This window comes from Drosophila novamexicana, unplaced genomic scaffold (assembly GCF_003285875.2).
Source record: "Drosophila novamexicana strain 15010-1031.04,08,12 unplaced genomic scaffold, DnovRS2.1 tig00000108-arrow-pilon, whole genome shotgun sequence".
Lineage (NCBI taxonomy): Eukaryota > Metazoa > Arthropoda > Insecta > Diptera > Drosophilidae > Drosophila > Drosophila novamexicana.
In genome coordinates, this window is record NW_020824772.1 from 3,762,160 (window position 1) to 3,779,837 (window position 17,678).

The window sequence follows — 17,678 nt, forward strand, 5'->3', positions numbered from 1 at the left end:
GACTGTTTTAGCCCACTAAGTGGAAACACATGCGTACGTTGCCAGGTGATGCGGCCTCGCGTCCTCTCATCGATTAAACATTCGCAAAATTTGCATTTGATAACTCTGGCTAAACTTGGGCTGGAATAAGGAAAGGGCTTACGAATGCGTGCCTGGGAGACACAATAATTAAAAAGCTATTTAGAAAGGGGCAGGTGATTGGCCCAAGGAGTGCGAGTGAGGGTGAGAGTTGCTGCTCCCCGCCGACGGGGTAACTCCAAAAATGAGCACGACACCAAAATGGTACTGCCGCAACAAATCGCAGCCAATGCACACGTTCGCGGAAATTGGTAATCTGGGCCTGGAGCTGAGGCGTATTACCAAGCGGATTGTGATCGATGTAAATTCTTCTATATTTAGCGAGCATGTGAGTGCATAGTAGGACAGAGATCCAGCTGTGTATTTAATTTTCATGTTGGTCGCCCAATTAGGATACTATTTTGGAGGAGTGTGAGCATGTGGTGGAGCTCTACTGGAGTCTGAAGGACGAAACGAAAAATTCAGACTTTCAGTCGCTCTCGAAGAAGATCAAGCGCAGTCCCTACAATGCGCTGCTCATGCGCAAATTCAATCTGATCATGGAGCTGAACGACAGACGCTTCTGTCAGTTGACTTTTGTGCTCAAGCGAACGGTGGGTAGCAACGCCCAATAGCAACTGGTGTCCCGACAGCTCAATGTTTCTCTTGCAGCTGTGCCTGTTGCTGCGCAAGTCGATGCAGTCAGAGATGTGGCTTAATTGGGCACTGCATATAACCCAACTCTATAACAAATGCCGCAATGTAAATTCGCAGATCCTGCTGCAGCCGCAGCCGGAGCAGGAAGCTCAGACAGAGGAGGACAACGAGCCAAACATCAGTGGCAAGTGCAAGGAGGAGATGCATGCCAATGTGTGCAGCAACATGTATCCAGCTCTGTTGATGTCCCTCAGGAACATCGACTTCGCCTTTGTGCTACAGGTCAGTTTGTTAAGTTGATGCTACCTCCAGAATTTTCCAAACTTACCCTTTACAGTATGTTGCACAAACGCGTGTGGAGCAGAACGCGCTGGATTTAGTCTTTGGGCTGTTCAACATGGGTGAGCAGGATGCCTGGCGAGAGCATCAGCAGCACAACAATGAGTCCACGTCTTCCAGCCTGGAGATATTGCGCACATTGAATATATCTTTTGCTGCCGGCGACTATCAGCCTTACTGTGATCCTGAGCAGGACTATAAATCCATGCACCTGGCAGGGACGTGTGCACCAACTGCTGAAGATAATCAGAGTTTGCGCTGCAAGCACACCGAGAGTTTTCTACAGAAGGAGCGCATCTTTATAGCCCAACTGATAGCCAAAGCAACGGAAATATGCCCGACTATATTTGGTAAGACTATAATATCTATTTTTATTCTATTCTTAAGTATTATTCTCAGCAGAAAACCGAAAGCCAGGTGATGTGGATATGAATGTTTATATTTTGCGTGGATTGCGTTTGCTGTGGTCTTATGTGGGCATCATATTGGATCACATACTGCTCTGGTGGATTGACACGCCCATGTCCTGCTATAATCTCTCCCATATTGATTCCATACGCTGCTGGCTTTATCATCAGAACATTAATGGTAATGTAAAAGCTAGATATCAATAGAATAGGTTTAATACTGCGACGCCTTAAAGATATCCCCGAACCGGTTTATTCCACATTACGTGGCATTGGCGAAATTCTCACCGGTTTTATGTGCAATAATATTTGGGATCAGCTCTTTCGTTTGGCTCTCATCTCATCGAGTAACCCAAAGCGTTTGGTTCAGCAAGTCGTCGAACAGTATCGTGATTTTCCCAGGAATGTAAGCGATTATATAGGAGCTGAACATGACTATAGTTAATCCGTCTGACTGCATTACAGGAACAAGGCACACCTACGGGCACGGTATGGATCAGTGTCTTTTCAAACTTGGTCAATCTGAGTAATCAGTATTTCGCCAATACGGAGGCGCACAATAATTCGAGCCTATTGCCGGTCGCTGAGCAGATACCCATACTACATAGGCTGGGTATATATTTTATAAATAATGTTGCAGAATTGCTTCTCTGAGTTTCTGGAGCTCTTCACCTTTAGATCACTCGGTGCACTCGATGCGTCTGTGGGTCACCGAGCAGGCAAAGCTGCTGTGCTGCGAGTGGAAAATGGATCGTTTTTTTCAAATACTGGAGCACGATGTAAAGCAATGCCTGAACGTCTTCAACACCTTTAAACTGCCCAAACTCACTGCCGATTTGAGCGATATACTCATGTTAGTGTGCGTCGCGTTGCGCACAAAGCTGATCACTGAGACCACAAATAATATAGATTTGCTTAAGGTAGTTGCCCATTATCGTAGCTGAAACTGTTTAACTTGTTGCTTCTGTTCTTCGATAGAAAACTACCGATGAATGTGTTCAGATATTGTCCGCGGTCTGCCGCATACTCAGCTTGGCCAATTTTACGCTGTGCTTTCCCGCAGCCAGTCATTGGCAGCGCAGTGTCTACAACGGGGAGGACAAGAGCTTGTATGTTGGCTATGTGCTGGATCAGATCTTTTTGCCCAGCATACGCGCCACCAAGGATATAGTCATACTCAAGCTCATATTGAAGCTCATCTGTGAGGCATGGCTGGACTTCATTTACCAGAAGCGCATACGTTTCAGTGTGAATGGGGCGCTGCGTCTCCTGAACGACTTTGATGATGTGCGCGAGTGGATCCTTGGCTGCACTCTGCTGGACGAGCAGCAGCTGGACAAGCTGAGCAACCATGAAGTGCTGCGCATGTGCAAGGGCGTTGGCAAGATACTTTTGCGCAAGCCAGAAGATATCATTTCCATTACGCAGTCGCCAAGGTTCGACAAGAAGACACGTGAGTTGCTCCAAATCGTCTTACTCTTGAATATTCTTCTCACCTGTTGTTCTTAATCACCTGTTGCAGAAGATGCAAGTGCCCAGGACACACAGCTGCCATCCGAAATGTTTGTCTCCAACCAGAAGCACTGGCTCCAGTTGCGCGCAAATGCTGGTAATGGATTTCCCCTGCTGAAGCTCTGCTGTGGCGATGACATGTTGTAAGCCGCATAGTTAGTAAAGAATAGAAATGTTTATTGTGTCGCGAAAATGCTTTACAAAAAATTGAAAGATCTAAGTACATTGTGTATAAAGTAAGGCTTGCCTATGATAATGGTCTTTAAAAATCTATTGGTGCTCCTAGGCGGGCACCTTGCGGCTGATTATCTTTATCAGCTCGTCGACGCGTTCACTTTTGCCAGCAAATTGTTTTGGATGCGGTCCAATCATTTGAATAATCATCTGTACGTCCGGAGATACCTAAGATGAGAAATGACACGAGTTGACAGCTGTCGGCTGAAATGTTATACGAATGTGGGTCAATACCTCGAGGAAACGTGCCAGCGCCTTCAGCGTGCGAAAGATTTGATCTTCGTTGGGACTGCTTTGGAAGAACTGCAGTATGGCCATTGCCAGCTCCACAGCAACATCATCGAATACCTATTAAATAAACCAAATATGAGCTCAGTTATATACTATATATATTGAATTTCTAGCATGTTGTGCGTACCACAGTTTTCACTTCCTTGATGGCTATGTTGTACAAAATCATGGAGCCAATATTCTTTAGCTGCGGACAATTCGAGAGTATGCAATGGACGGCCACCTTGGTGGTTACGCGTATATTTGAAATGTTCTGGCCATTGTATTCCCACTCCGAAATGTATAGCAGCCATTCTGAGGGACCCACATTCTCGAACAGATTGCAAGTCTTGTGCAAGTGAAAATATGTTAAATTTAAGATATTATTTAAAGATTGGAATTGAAGGACTTACAAACATGGCCCAGGCCTGCTGCTCTTCGGGCGTATGCTTGTCAATATCCTGTGCAAAATTCATCAGCGTGTGATCTCGGCGATCCTGATGCAAGATTATAATCACATCATCCTTGAGTGCTGCATAGGCCAGCGTGCGTATCATATGTATCCGTGTGTCCGGCGAGAAGGCCTGAACATCTCGCAGCACGCGCTGCACAAATACCAGAAAATTGTCACCCAACGCCCAGGAGCCATCGTCTTCGATCAAATACTGATGCAGCTCCTCCATGGCGACTTCCTCTTCTTTGGAAATTTTGCCATCCAACAATTTCACTAAGCACTCTAATTCAGTCTTTATCTATGAATATTGTTGATATTGATTATTATAAAATAACTATATATAGGCTATAGCTTTGGAATTGGTGCTGCATATATATGTATAAATATATATATATATATATATATATATATATATGTGTATAATACTTACGTTGATGTCTTTGCAAACCAGCGCCGGCTCGCGCGGTATTTCTTTTTCCTCAGTCGACTTGGAACGCTCTTTGCCATTCTGTGGCTGCTGTTGTTGGGCTGTGGGCTCTGACATGTCCGTCTAAAAATAGTAGAGTGAGAAAATTGAATTAAATAAATTTTCATATTTATAGATAAAAAGACGACGCCAAAACAAAAGTCTTCACTGCAACAGAAAAACGTCATTCGACATATTTTGCCTTGTTTTTCTTCACCGAAATGTTTCTTTTCATACCAAATTATTTTTTACGAACATTTTTATGCCTTATACAAGGCATATATATGTTGTAATTTTCAGTGAAAATTATTGTTATTGGGCCCTCGTGCCGAAATGTTTATAATTTCGACATCAGCATTATTTGCGCAATTATCGTTTGATTATAAACAAAGAGCTCCGTGAAATCATAGAGGGCGGCAAATAAGAGGGAAAACAGAAACAGGACTGGAAAGTTGTCAAACCAATGTGCGACACTAAAACTGATGAAAACTGAAAATAGCCGAGGTATTTTTAGTGTTTTACTTTGCATAGACACACAAAAAAGTGTAAAAAGAATAAAAAGAATAGGAACAGGCGACGTACAAGTGCAATGCAATGTCTTATAGGCAGGTATTGCAGAAGTGTCCCAGAAATGGTGCTTAACTTTTCCGGCTGCTTCAATTAAATTGTATAATTTATAGATTTCTTAATTACTCACATGCTATTTTAGTATAAATGACACAGAAATTCCAACGATTTCAACACCGATTCACACAGCAATTGGACGTAAATAAAAGCGTGCCACAAAATATTTCAGTTGCTTTTATTTTCTTATATATTTTTTGGCCCAAACTGCGCTTTGTTTATAGAAATTTGCAGAAATTGTTTATTTATTGCTTGTCTGTGAAGTGATGTCTGTGCTGTGATGTCAGGCTGCAACTTTCTGTATATGTAATTCTTTTTATTAAATTCCGTCGGGAGCCGTCTATACGCGTTCCGTTTCCACTGAGAATCGGTTCGAAATTGCCCGCTGTTTTTGCCGAAAATTCCTGAGCAAGCGTGAAAACTTTCGGAAAATGCATACATAGGAACAAGAACCGGTGATTATATTGTATTCGTATTCTTTTATGTACGCATCTGAGAGTGGGTTTTCGTGTCGGTTCTTTATAAATAGAAAGATTTCTCGCGGCTCTCAATAGAACGTAGAATGGCGTTGCAATTACACTGCCAAAAATATCGTGATATTTTCTGTATCGTGATATTATCTTTACGAGTTCTTGTGTAATATTCTAAATATGCATCTTAAATTTCCAGCATTTTTAAATTCCTCGTGCATATTAAACTTTTTGGTTAGGGTCAATCGTCAAACGTTAAACATGAACGCGTTGGACAAGAGGGCGGTCTCTGGGTAAGGTCGGGAAAAACACAAAATGCTATTAAAAGGCGACCAAAATACATTCGCTGCGCAGCGGGCAGTCCTGTCATATCCTGAAAGGAACAAGTCTCACATTGCGTAGCCGACATGTTGACCAAGGCCCGTATACGCGATTTTCCATCAATTGCTTCTGAAGCGTTAAGCAGTGCAGGCGCTAAACGGACTTTATCAGTTAAACCTAAGAAATAAGGAAAATGAGAGCCACTGTGGAGATTTTCCTTGGCCTGGCGGCGATTTTAATATGTCTTTACACTGCGAATGCCTCGCTAGAGATCGAAAACAATGAAGTGAATGTGAGTAAAAGTGCATTAAAAACTATCCAGCACAATTAAACGTTGAGTGCGGTGCCGTTAAATTGTGAAGTTTTAAAATAATGTTTATTGGCCTTAAATGAATGCCCATAAAATTATTAAGTGCTATATAGAATGTGTGTTTATGACAGAATTACATTTAAAACTGGAACAAGATACTCCTTGAAGTGTTGAGACAAATGTTGCAGACAAATCGAATTTCATATTCATATGTGCTAATAGATGTTTCCTTTCTCTGACAGCATAAGCTAAGCGGCGTTATACAATGGAAATACGAGAAAAGACCATTTTGCAATGCATTTACAGGTGACTCAAGCCAAAAGTTCATACACGTTAAATATTATAATCAAAACTAGTTAATAATATAAATTGTCAACCACATCATTTCAGGCTGTGGACGTAAACGCACCTCCTATCCCTCCTATCCGCCATTTTCACTTATTAAACGCAATGAGCTCGAGGAGAAGCCCTACAACAATGAATATCTGTCCGAAGGCTTAAGCGATCTGATCGACATCAATGCAGAGCCAGCTGTTGAGAATGTGCAAAAGCAGATCATGTCGCAGGCCAAGATCTTTGAGGCTATAAAGGAGGCCAGCAAGGAGATCTTTAGGCAGAAGAACAAGCAGAGAATGCTCGAGAACGAACAGCAGCAGCAACTGGAGCAGCGCGAGAACAATTAATATGGCATAACGCACATGAGTCTATATACCCCAAATTAAATACAATGCAATCGTTCCTGTAAATAAGTAATCTATCCATAAATATATAATAAATATATAAACGTATTCGTGTATGTGCTTAGTTATCTGAGAGAAACTACAAGTACATTGCAGGCATTTAATAAAAGTGTTGACTCTATTCATAAAATAATCAGGCTAATTATTTGGTGGTCATTGATAAGGCGACTTAACTGCTATCAACTAATCACTATGCGCTATCTTAATGGAAAACTGTTGGTATAAATTGTTTCGCAATTTTTCAACAAATTTCATTCAGTTGGGCATCCTTTTGGAGAGGCGCACTTTGACCCCACCCTTGGGCAGCAGCGCAATGCCGGAGGTTTCAAACTCCAGATCCCGTTTGCTCATCACCTCGATGTTGAAGTTCTGCAGTATCTTGACTATGGCCAATTTGGCATTAACGCGACCCATGCGCTGGGCAATGCATATCCTGGGACCCTCACCGAAGGGCATATAGGCTATCGGATTATAGTTTTTGGTATCCTCAGCAAAACGATAGGGATCGTATTTTTCAGGATCTGGGAAATACTCTGCGTCGCGATGCATGCCATGCAGCGAGATGACCACCGGAGTGCCCTTCTTTATGACATGGTCCGTGTCCGGGATTGTATAGTCCTGCGTGCATTCACGATTTAGCATTGGCAGACCGGGATATTTACGCATAGTTTCCTGCAGACATAGCTCCAGAAACTCCATCTTGTTCAGTACGTCGTAGGTTATTTTGCCATCGTTTTGCTTGAGTGTCTCATCCACCTCGCTTTGCAAACGTTTTAGATGCTCTGGATACTGTGCCAGTTCGAAGATTGTAAATGCAGCCGTCGAGCCGGTGGTCTCCTGTCCAGCTACGTAAAATATAAAAGCCTGGGCGGTGATTGTTTCCAAAGATATACTCTGTAATTGACCTGAAGATGGGAGATCTATAAGTGTATAGATTATACCAGATAATATTCATTAATGTTTACCATCATCATTGGTCTGAAGGCTCCAGCTTTTGCTGTCGTCATCGTCAATGCTGCCCTTGTTCCTCAGCTGCATGAGCAACTGCAGCATGTCCTTGCGCACAATGCCGTGCTGCTCACGATATTCGATGGTGTCTTTGACAATGGCCAACATGGCCAGTCCAACAGGATTCTTGAAGCCAATGCGAAACAAAAACTTGGCGACACTGCAACAATTCGATTAAGCAATCATTTATATCCAAATTGAAGTCTGTCTGTTACTTACGGAGGAACCAGGAAAATCATCATTCCGAAGAGTGCCGTAAAGCGGGTATTGCGTCGTATTATAGTAACCAGTTTCTTGAATTTATTGTCTGGCTGTTCATAGCTATTCACGTCGAGTCCGAATATAACTGAGGCAATTATATCGATGGCATAGGTTTGAAGCACCGCCTTCAGATCCACCTCTTTGGAACCCTGCTCGGGCAGCTCTTTTTGCAAATGGGCTATCATTTTGATGCCAATGTCTTCTGATGTGCTGTACATGCCCTTCAGCTTGCCAGAAGTAAAGCACGGCGACAGCTTGTGCCGCATGGAACGCCAGCTTTGACCGCGCAGCGCAAATATTGACGCTGACAGAGGATCCTTATGCTCGTCCACGTATACGCCGCGATCGTGAAAGCTTGCGAAGTCCTGAGCTAAGACACGACGAGCCAGCTCAGCATCGCGTACCAAAACAGCCGGCCGGAAGAGTAGATAGGTGCCCAAAAAACGCTCTTTACTGTTTTTATACACATCATAGACGGCCATGCCCATGGCCTTCTCCATTCTCCAGACGCTGGCCAGACACCCAAATGGGATGCTGGCGTTTTTATCATACGGAAAACCACGACGCTCCCAATATGAGTAATGGTGCTTAATATAATACCAGCCCAACGCTAAAAGCGTTAGGCCTAACAAAACTAAAGATAACATTCGGAGGTTCAACGTGAACTGAACTAAACGAAATACAAAACTCGTTTGACTGCTGTCCATTTACGGACGGCGTATTTTATACACTCCCGTGATTTCATTATAGCAAGGCACTCTTTCATAGTATGTAAGCACTCTTTGTCCAGAGGGACTGAGCTATTAATAGCGTAATTCATTTTGAATAACCTCTTATCAGACGCGACTTTAGAATATTTGATAGTAGCTTGTGGCCACGTAAGCTTGTGGTAGGTTATGTTAAATTATTAATCACCTGTAAGGCGAGTGCATGCTAACACTTTTAGAGCAAGTAATTTCTCAAAACGGGACACAAATTGTAGAAAATTATTTGGGTTGTACAATGTATTCAGTTGTTTTCTTTAATAAGATAGTTGGCATGGATACTTTACACAACAGTCCCCAATAACGGGGGAGCCAAGTAACAATATATAAAATGTTAGACATATACTCGGGAATCACATATTAAATATGTAAGTTTAACTACAATTGCATATATGCTGATATAACTACTTAGTCCATAAATATGACTTTATGAGCCTCCAGTTAACGAGTGGCTGTGGGATGTATTTAGTGAATATTTATGCGTTTTAGACCTTTGCATCGATAACTTCAAAATGCAAGTCGTACTGCTGATCAAAGCCAATCAGGCAATCCGACATTAAATATAACGTGAGTAGCAATCGGCCGCGGCGTGGCGTCGCCTGGAAGGAGATGCGATTGGAGGAGCGAGTTCCGCGCAGGGTCAAACGCTTCATGGCCAGCAGTTCGTCATTGGATTGCGAGCCAAGTGTAAGGAACCAAGCCTCATTTTTTGGCTTTGGATACTTGGGACAGTGTATCGCGTAACCTTGGCCGCCAGTTCTACGCTGCCCGGCAATATTCAATCGCTGCAGATCCACGCACAGCACATAGTCCTCATTCGCATGTAGCGGTGTCCAGTTGATTGAACCATGGGTAATTGACAGCGGGCGCTTGGCGTACTCCTCGTCCAGATACCGACCCTCCACAAAGATTTGTAACGAGATTTCCGGCAAGTCTTGAATAACCTGTTGAAATAATAAGCGTTATTAGTTTGGACATGTCTTGCAACCGGAGGATAATATTAAAACTTTACCCTGTACATCTGCTCGATTTCATGCTCTTCGAAGGCATCGCGCAGCGGTGCTGCTAGCACTTCGTAGTCCTTTCTGCATAGTTCCTTTAGGACGGGAAGTGTTAAGTAATCGTGATTCTCGTGCTGTATATTAAGGAACACATCCACATTGGCCTCGTTAACGGCGGGCAGCGTGAGGAATTCGCATGCATCGAACCAACGTGCTTGAATGACGCACTGCATCAATTGTTGTACAACCAGACTGGTCGATAGCCAACCACGCTCCGCAGTATAGTCCACCATGGCTTGCATGACACGCGTGGCATTGTCTAGTGCCGACTTGGTGTCCGTCAGATAGTCAGAATTGGGCAGGGTCTGGCGCGAAAAGTGCGCTTGTAGAAGCAGGAATGTCTTTGTGTAGGGCGAGTCCCAACTGGCCGATGGCGGCCGGAAGCGACTCGTCTCGGCCATCTGTTCGTTATATTTGTCCTCGTTGTGACGCACAGGCTGCTGATCAAACTCATAGGAATCGGCGATGGCCAGCAGAACCTCCTTGGTGTTCATGCCCGGCTGTAGGTCATCCAAGAAATGCTTCATTGTGCGATACGACAAATAGTAGTAGGAGCTGATGCGACCCAAAAATGTGGGCACCAGTTGTCCATCACGCTCCACTACGCAGGCAGCGCCTGTCAGTTCGTAGACAACTCGTTCCACCAGGCTGGACATGAAGGCGTTAACATTTTCGGGCTCCACGCCTTGCAGTTGGTAATAGGTTGGATTGCGAAGCAATCGTCGGAAAAAGTATGTCCAAGTCAGATAGTCCAGGGCCGCCTGCTTGGTCTGCACAGTGCCCGCTACAATTTCAGCATTGATATGCTCCGGCAGCACACCGAGCAGACTGGACTCAACAGGGAAGGGATCGTAGAGAAACTTCTTGTAAAAGTTCTTCTTTTCATCATGCACTAGAACGACGGCAACTCCCTCGTTGTCAAACTGTGGTCTTCCAGCGCGACCCATCATTTGAAGCACATCCGTAATGGGCATGTCCACGTACTTCTTTACCTTGCCGTCAAAGTATTCGGTACCCTTGATCACCACCAGATGGGCAGGCAGATTGACACCCCAGGCCAAAGTGGCGGTGGCCACTAGAACCTGTATTTTACGATTTAAAAATAGCTCTTCCACACACTTGCGATCTGGTTCCTGTAAGCCAGCATGGTGAAGTCCAATGCCAAACGCCAGACAAAACTTCAAGTTCTGGTCGCGTATGTTCTGGAGAATCAGCTCCATTTCGTGTTCAGCAATGTGTAGGAATTGCTTCGGGTTTTCATCGCCAGCCACAAAGGTGATCAGATCCAGCGCCGTGAGACGCGTCTGTCGGCGCGAGGAGACAAACACAATGGTGGGTTCACATGGAGAGTATGTGCGTATGGCCTGGAACGTGGGACGGTTCATTGTGGCCATTCGCGGGCAGTAGTGCTTGCCTGGAAAGCCATTGATGTGCACTTGCAGTGGCACCGGTCGCACTGAGGGCTTGAAATTGTAGAGACCCATGCGTTTAATGCCCAACCAATTGGCCAAATCCTGAGCGTTGGCTAGTGCCGTGGACAACCCCACTATGCGTATGGAGCGGCCCGTGTGTGAGCTGATAAAGTTGGTGCGGGAAACAATGACTTCGATAACCGGACCACGATCTTCACCCAGCAGATGGATCTCGTCGATCACAATCAATGCAACGTGTTGCACATATTCGCGCGTCTGCCAGGAGCGACTGATGCCATCCCATTTCTCCGGCGTGGTCACAATTAGCTGCGATTCGCGAATAGCTTGAATGTCCGGCGTGACATCGCCTGTCAGTTCAACGACTTTAAGACCCAGTGATGAGCGCTCGAAGCGTTGCTGCCAGTCCGCGATACGTTCCTTGACAAGCGCCTTAAGCGGTGCTATGTACACTACCTTGCATTTGGGCTGCAGATTTAGCGCCCGGAAAATGGCAATTTCCGCAACAATTGTCTTGCCACTGCCTGTGGGTGCGCCCAGCAGCACATTGTTGTCCGTGTGGTACAGACAGTGAAATATTTGTGTCTGTATGGGATTGAAGTGGGAGAATTTGTACAGCGATTCGTAAAGAGCATTGTGCAGGCTGCTAACTGGAAGCGGACGCAACGGCAGTAGCTCGGTCAGCGGAGGATGATGTTCCGGCAGCACCAGATGTTGAAAGGATAGCGGGACGCAGGTGGTGCTGCCCAGCCAGCTGTCGCTGGTTACGCGTATGTAGTACTGTGGTGGCAGTGGCTCCTTCAATGGAATTGTCATCACGAGCTGCTGTGACTGACCGTTAAAAACGCATTTGCGATTCAGTTGAAACAGCTCCGAATGGTAAATGTAGTTGGACTCCGGATCCTCAATCCACAGCCAAAATGCCTGACTTGTCTTTCCATGTACCCGATCGTTCCAGGTGAAATCCGGCCAGATCGTTATAGAGATTCGCAACACGGTACGTGTGATTGGCTGCAAAGTAGCCTCCACCTCCAGCAGCGGCAATTCCCGTGCCGATCGTATGACTAGCTCTGCATAACGATCGCTACGCAGCCATTCTTTCAGCTCACGCTGCTCCATGTCTCTGAGTCGATAAACGCTCAGTCCGCGACGTTCGAGTTTGTCAATGGTCTCCGCATTGATTGCCGGAAATTGTCTTAAATGGCTATCAAAGTCCCATTGTCTGCGCTCAAACATCTTGCAAAGCTGCAGCATGCGACCCGTTAAAGTGGCATTGTTTTGCCTCAACACAATGGAAAACAGGGCGCGCGCGATTCTGCCAACATTTTGGGTTATATACGACATGTCGGAGCTCAATGAGAAGGACTTGACATAACCATTGGACAGATATGTTTGTATTAAAATGTTCACCTGGAAAGAGATTGAATACGGTAAATCATTGTGGATCTGGCACAAATACCGATGCATCTATACCTTGCCGCAAACATTCTCGCTACCTCCAAATGCTTTCAGCTTGCAATAGTATTCCCGCAGCTCATCTAGCTCCTCGAGCTCGTCGTCACGCACTTTAAGCTGTTGAAACTCCTGCGCCTGTGACATCATGGCTAGCAGCTCGGATTCGTTCATGTATGGCTTCATCAGTTCATTAAACGTTTCCACCGTATCGTATTTTATGTAGAAATGCGAGGCAGTGCGACCCAAGTCGGTTATATTCATATCCATGGTGCGTTGATTGAAGCGCATCATCTTGGCCTTATCTAAGCTCATCGATGCAGACATAATTAGAGCGCGTCGGCGCGCCTCAAGCGTTGGATCTTTTTGCAGCTCAGAGTATTCAATGCCATAAACATGTGGATTAATACGCATGCGCACAAAGAGGTATCTATGGGAGATTTATAAACATATATATCAATTAGATAATAATAGGATATTACTGAGAGCTACTCACGTATAGCTTAGCCACTCGATGGCCTCCTCCACATTAGAAATGGTCCCCAGACCAATTTCAGCGTTCAGATTATCAGCCAAGCACTGCACAAAGTTGGATTCGATAGGGAATTGATTGGTCAACAGGGAGAGATAATGATTGAGCTTGTCGTAGGTGGTGATAATAGTGCCCACACCGCTTTTATCGAACTGCGGCCGGCCAGCGCGTCCAAAAATCTGTAGAACATCCAGTATGCCCAGATCCACAAAGCTGCCATGTTTCGCATCGTAAATATCCGTGCCGCGTATGATGACCGCATGGGCAGGCAGATTGACACCCCAGGCGAGCGTCGCCGTGCAGACCAGCACCGAAATGTGACCCTCTATAAAGTATTTTTCCACCATTTGCCGATCGGCACGGAGCATGCCAGCATGATGCATAGCCAGACCACAGGAAAACAGTTCCACAAGCTGTTTATTTCTGCTCTTCTGTATGAAGCGGCAGGCCAGGCCATGTGCATTGCTATCCTTTGGCAAAAACAGCGCGCTGGTGTTGTTCTGCTGAGCCAGTTCGCGCAGCACATTCGCCGTGCGAACGGTGGCATTACGTGCATGCACAAAGACCATGACCTGATGCCCTTGCTGAACCATCTCCACGCATTTCTGGTAACAACACTGATCCATGTCAGCGATTTGTTGCAGCGGCTTTACCGATTTGATGCCAACGAAGTTAGTGTCCAGGGGAACGGGCCGGAAGCGCGAATCAAAGTAGAACAGACCCTTCATGGGATTCACGCGCAGAAAGTGGGCAACATCTATGTAGTTGGGCAGCGTTGCGGACAAACCAACGATGCGTATCATGGACTGCGAGGACTCTACCAAACGTAACGTGCGCGCGACCAATGCCTCCACCACGGGACCACGCTCACCGTGCAGCAGATGCACCTCGTCAATAATGAGAAGTTGGACGAGACTGATTAGGGCCACATCACCACTTCCTGCAATGGGTTTATAAATGTAAGATTAGCCTGTTGGTTTCTTTTCGTATTTATTTGCTTACCCTTTCTGGTGACAACATCCCATTTCTCTGGTGTGGTAACCAGTATTTGGGTGGCGGCCATTTCTGCCTTGGTCAGCTGCATGTCGCCGGTCAACTCCCGCACGATAATTTGCAGCGATTTCAGGCGCTTGGAAAAGTTCGCGACCATTTCGGCGGCCAGCGCCTTCATAGGCGCAATGTAGACAATTTTAAACTGATCTCGATTGATGACGCCCTCCTCCAAATGACAGCGAATGGTGTGTACAATGGCCAACATGGCCACGTTCGTTTTTCCTGCGCCAGTGGGCGCACACACCAGCATATTCTCGTTGCTGTGATAGGCGACAGGATAAACTACCGATTGTATGCGATTTAACTCCTGGCAGTTGGCAAATGCCAATTGGCCAATGTCATCCAGTTCGGCGATTTTAATACGCTGATTGCCCACTGTAAGAGGCGGCGGGTCGCTGGCTGGAATTTTTACCTCCTCCCACTGTTTATTGTCTATGCGTTGCGCATTTTCGGGTAACGTGATGCGGCTGCCGCCTATGAAGCCGGCATGTTGTTTGGCCTCCAGCTGGCTATCAAAGACGTATGGATAGCGTATGGGCGGAGTGTAGTTTGAGTGCTCGGCTTTAACCGCTTTTGTGCTGAGCAGCAGAGGTTCTCGTTGTGCTGCCTCCAGCAGTTTGCGCTGATGTTGCATTCGCAGCTGCTGCGCGGATATGGCAACGGCGCCGCCCGCTTCTTCGGCGCCTTCGTCATCGTCCTTGATGCTGCGCATTATGCGCTGGAGTTTCTTTTCCTCGCGACGCTGCTGCTTACCCAGCTGCTTTTCCTGTGCCGATTGTACCACAACTGCGCTGGCTACCGTGGGACGCTTTTCTGAGCTAGCAGTAGGCTGCTGCCGCTTTTGCTTCACCTGTTTGATGCGGCGAGATCTCGTTGCGTAGTGCTCCAGCTGCTGTGCAATCTTGGAGCGCTCCTGTAACAGTTGCCCAACCAGTTCGAAGTGCTCAAAGCCCAGCAATTCCATTAACTCGTTCTGCAACTCCTCACTGCTGCGCTTGGAACTAAGCATATCGCCCACGCGATTTAACAACAGCTCATCTTCAATTTTCTGGGCTATGTTCAGCAGCGTCTCCAGCTCCGGGCTTAGCTTAAAGCCATCCGTGACCTGCTTTGCAGCTGGCACTGCTGCACCGCCGGTCTTGTATTTCATGGTGAATTTGTTGACGACTTTATTTTTGAGCAGTGCATCGGGCGACAGGTTCGTCAGCAAGCTAACATCCAGCCACTCCGCCTGCGTGCAGCTCACGTGCACATGTTCGCCCCAAAGTGGACGATCTTCCGACGTCTTGTGCTGTGATTGCCGCCAGCGCTTGAGGGCAAGCAACTCGTGCTCCTGTAGTGCATCGGCCACGGCCAGCACACAGTTGTGTATTTGCGTTTGTTTCCGGTCGAAAGTGTATCCAAACATTGCATGCAGTCGGTTAGTCGTGGCCACCAGCAGCACGCGCTGATCAAGCAGCGACCAGAATAGATACAGTGTCGCATGCTCCACCACTTTTGGCTGCTCCTCATAGCCCATGCATTCCTGGACCAGATTGCGCAGCTTCTGCAGCTGCACCTTTGCCGCTGGCTGTTTATCCGCCGGCAATTGTGCCAGCAATTTTGCTATCGTCTGTTCCGCGTTTCTTTAAAAAAGCATATTATTACATTGTGTGTGAATATAATTGGAATTTTATCAGTTGTGAAATAGCAACGGCTTACTCTTTGCAATTTGTCGGCGTGGACGCTAATATTTTCGCTCTGACATGTCTCAGTCCGTTGAAGCGGGGGGTTCTGGATTCAAGTTCCGTTTTGGCACGCAGCGATGCACTCAGTCGAGGAGGCTCCCACATGGTTACCTAGTTTTTGTTTTATCTAAGAAATTGAAATTTTCTGCTAAAATTGGGTTCGACGCTGACGACGCTGACGACGCTGTCGCAGCTGTTGTAGCACAGCTGTTGCTTCTATGCTTTAGCGTTGCCACCTGGGCAAATTAGTATAAGTATATCGTATAAGTATATCGTATATCGTAAGAACACAAATTTGATGTGGGAAATTTAAATGGAAGCTCGAATTGTAATAAAAAATATTTATAAAAAATATATTATTAAAGATTGTATTTTAAAGTGGGGAAGCAATCGGTATAGGTGCTGTCTTAATTTTTACGAGATTTTCATGTAGCCATTAATTTCTAATGTCATTTACATGCATAAGCTGTCTCTCGGCAGGTCCATTCAAAACTTTTATTATCTGTTACAAAATGTTTTGATTGCGGTAAGCCCACACACCGATGCACACACGCACACTCACATAGCCACCTTCAAAAGTATGCTACATAAACTTGTTGCGCAAGTTGCAATTGTGCGTTTGGGGGTGTTTGTGTATGGAAAATTTATTATGCATCACATGTCCAGACACTTGGATGTATCTCTTTGGTTACTGTCCTGCAACATGCTTGAATGACCTCTTTGAATTTAACTGCTACGCTCAACCGTTGTGGTTATAAGTGTGAGTGTGTGTGTGGGTGTGTGTGTGTGTGTTTGTGTTTTGGATCTGTGGAGCTGTATAAAAACAGATTCACCGAGAGCTCCGTCCTTTTAGTTGCTGCTGTTGTATGAGTCGAGTGAGGCCATCACAAGACTTCCTATGAGTTTCATAACTTGGTGAGCTACACTTTCATTCAAAGATTCAGACGAGTTGCGACGCAATGCATTTCCAGATCATATTGCTAAGTGAGTATTTGCCCTACTCTATGTTGATTTTATAATGACTTACTCTTGCAGGCATGTGCTTTATGTATTTTGCTTGCTCCAATGCCATCCAATGCGATTCCTGCGGCAAGGAGTGTGCCAACGCCTGCGGAACAAAAAACTTTCGGTAAGTGCCCGCAATCGCAGCCTTTAATCACCGTCTGATGAATTTTTATCGTTTCATAGTACCTGTTGCTTTAACTACCTACGAAAACGCACCGATCCCGATGCACTGCGTCTTAGCTCTAATAAACGGCTTATAGACTTTATATTGTTGCAAGGACGCGCGCTCTTCACGCAGGAGCTGCGCGAACGCCGCAATAATGGCACCCTAATCGACCTGGACATGGGCAACTACTATGGCTGAAACAAATCCTCTGATCATCCAAGCGCTACCGGCACAGACAATGACAACGATGCGAATGTTTGAAGTGTTAATTTTTTAATAAAAGGCGTAAAACTCTTTGGGGCAAAGTGCTTAGAAAAGCATTTGATACATTTAGTGTAAATCATTTGGCAATTCCAGA

At 45.6% G+C, this 17,678-nt stretch overlaps 6 protein-coding genes across 6 annotated transcripts; 3 read left to right on the forward strand and 3 right to left on the reverse strand.

Annotated features, from left to right (window-relative positions):
* Positions 1–262: 262 nt before the first annotated feature.
* On the forward strand, positions 263–3,137 carry LOC115771875. Its single transcript, XM_030717759.1, has 10 exons — positions 263–406; positions 471–671; positions 730–996; positions 1,052–1,403; positions 1,456–1,641; positions 1,697–1,866; positions 1,926–2,073; positions 2,139–2,380; positions 2,439–2,913; positions 2,983–3,137. Exons 1-10 carry the CDS (start codon positions 263–265, stop codon positions 3,117–3,119), a joined length of 2,322 nt encoding a protein of 773 aa, XP_030573619.1. The 3' UTR covers positions 3,120–3,137.
* Positions 3,138–3,153: 16 nt separating this feature from the next.
* On the reverse strand, positions 3,154–5,385 carry LOC115771879. Its single transcript, XM_030717764.1, has 6 exons — positions 5,094–5,385; positions 4,361–4,480; positions 3,890–4,228; positions 3,625–3,825; positions 3,441–3,554; positions 3,154–3,374 (listed from the first exon to the last, which is right to left on the reverse strand). The coding sequence occupies exons 2-6, from the start codon at positions 4,472–4,474 to the stop codon at positions 3,255–3,257; spliced, it is 888 nt and encodes a 295-aa protein (XP_030573624.1). The 5' UTR covers positions 4,475–4,480; positions 5,094–5,385; the 3' UTR covers positions 3,154–3,254.
* A 580-nt stretch (positions 5,386–5,965) lies between these two features.
* LOC115771882 (cardioactive peptide) lies at positions 5,966–6,823 on the forward strand. The gene is made up of 3 exons (XM_030717770.1): positions 5,966–6,103; positions 6,364–6,427; positions 6,512–6,823. Exons 1-3 carry the CDS (start codon positions 6,005–6,007, stop codon positions 6,802–6,804), a joined length of 456 nt encoding a protein of 151 aa, XP_030573630.1. The 5' UTR covers positions 5,966–6,004; the 3' UTR covers positions 6,805–6,823.
* A 105-nt stretch (positions 6,824–6,928) lies between these two features.
* On the reverse strand, positions 6,929–8,796 carry LOC115771876 (probable cytochrome P450 6d4). Its single transcript, XM_030717760.1, has 3 exons — positions 8,089–8,796; positions 7,827–8,029; positions 6,929–7,766 (listed from the first exon to the last, which is right to left on the reverse strand). The coding sequence occupies exons 1-3, from the start codon at positions 8,775–8,777 to the stop codon at positions 7,117–7,119; spliced, it is 1,542 nt and encodes a 513-aa protein (XP_030573620.1). The 5' UTR covers positions 8,778–8,796; the 3' UTR covers positions 6,929–7,116.
* A 340-nt stretch (positions 8,797–9,136) lies between these two features.
* Positions 9,137–16,317, reverse strand: LOC115771871 (activating signal cointegrator 1 complex subunit 3). The gene is made up of 6 exons (XM_030717753.1): positions 16,124–16,317; positions 14,372–16,047; positions 13,334–14,309; positions 12,859–13,267; positions 9,907–12,795; positions 9,137–9,838 (listed from the first exon to the last, which is right to left on the reverse strand). Exons 1-6 carry the CDS (start codon positions 16,252–16,254, stop codon positions 9,380–9,382), a joined length of 6,540 nt encoding a protein of 2,179 aa, XP_030573613.1. The 5' UTR covers positions 16,255–16,317; the 3' UTR covers positions 9,137–9,379.
* Positions 16,318–16,778: 461 nt separating this feature from the next.
* On the forward strand, positions 16,779–17,640 carry LOC115771885 (trissin). The gene is made up of 3 exons (XM_030717771.1): positions 16,779–17,133; positions 17,185–17,278; positions 17,338–17,640. The coding sequence occupies exons 1-3, from the start codon at positions 17,109–17,111 to the stop codon at positions 17,516–17,518; spliced, it is 300 nt and encodes a 99-aa protein (XP_030573631.1). The 5' UTR covers positions 16,779–17,108; the 3' UTR covers positions 17,519–17,640.
* Positions 17,641–17,678: the final 38 nt, after the last annotated feature.

Bases quoted from the DNA above. Each gene is read 5' to 3' on its own strand.
- LOC115771879 (XM_030717764.1), bottom strand. From the start codon at position 4,474: ATGTCAGAGCCCACAGCCCAACAACAGCAGCCACAGAATGGCAAAGAG. The intron at 3,555-3,624 runs GTACGCACAACA...TTTATTTAATAG, and splicing joins TCAAGGAAGTGAAAACTGTG to GTATTCGATGATGTTGCTGT. The intron at 3,375-3,440 runs GTATTGACCCAC...TTCTCATCTTAG, and splicing joins CGCTGGCACGTTTCCTCGAG to GTATCTCCGGACGTACAGAT.
- LOC115771885 (XM_030717771.1), top strand. From the start codon at position 17,109: ATGCATTTCCAGATCATATTGCTAA. The intron at 17,134-17,184 runs GTGAGTATTTGC...TTACTCTTGCAG, and splicing joins TTTCCAGATCATATTGCTAA to GCATGTGCTTTATGTATTTT. The intron at 17,279-17,337 runs GTAAGTGCCCGC...ATCGTTTCATAG, and splicing joins TGCGGAACAAAAAACTTTCG to TACCTGTTGCTTTAACTACC.
- LOC115771876 (XM_030717760.1), bottom strand. From the start codon at position 8,777: ATGTTATCTTTAGTTTTGTTAGGCCTAACGCTTTTAGCGTTGGGCTGG. The intron at 8,030-8,088 runs GTAAGTAACAGA...GAATTGTTGCAG, and splicing joins ATGATTTTCCTGGTTCCTCC to TGTCGCCAAGTTTTTGTTTC. The intron at 7,767-7,826 runs GTAAACATTAAT...TCCCATCTTCAG, and splicing joins CCTTCAGACCAATGATGATG to GTCAATTACAGAGTATATCT.
- LOC115771882 (XM_030717770.1), top strand. From the start codon at position 6,005: ATGAGAGCCACTGTGGAGATTTTCCTTGGCCTGGCGGCGATTTTAATA. The intron at 6,104-6,363 runs GTGAGTAAAAGT...TTTCTCTGACAG, and splicing joins TCGAAAACAATGAAGTGAAT to CATAAGCTAAGCGGCGTTAT. The intron at 6,428-6,511 runs GTGACTCAAGCC...ACATCATTTCAG, and splicing joins ATTTTGCAATGCATTTACAG to GCTGTGGACGTAAACGCACC.
- LOC115771871 (XM_030717753.1), bottom strand. From the start codon at position 16,254: ATGTGGGAGCCTCCTCGACTGAGTGCATCGCTGCGTGCCAAAACGGAA. The intron at 14,310-14,371 runs GTAAGCAAATAA...AACCCATTGCAG, and splicing joins GGATGTTGTCACCAGAAAGG to GAAGTGGTGATGTGGCCCTA. The intron at 9,839-9,906 runs GTAAAGTTTTAA...TTATTTCAACAG, and splicing joins AAATCGAGCAGATGTACAGG to GTTATTCAAGACTTGCCGGA.
- LOC115771875 (XM_030717759.1), top strand. From the start codon at position 263: ATGAGCACGACACCAAAATGGTACTGCCGCAACAAATCGCAGCCAATG. The intron at 672-729 runs GTGGGTAGCAAC...TTTCTCTTGCAG, and splicing joins CTTTTGTGCTCAAGCGAACG to CTGTGCCTGTTGCTGCGCAA. The intron at 997-1,051 runs GTCAGTTTGTTA...TACCCTTTACAG, and splicing joins ACTTCGCCTTTGTGCTACAG to TATGTTGCACAAACGCGTGT.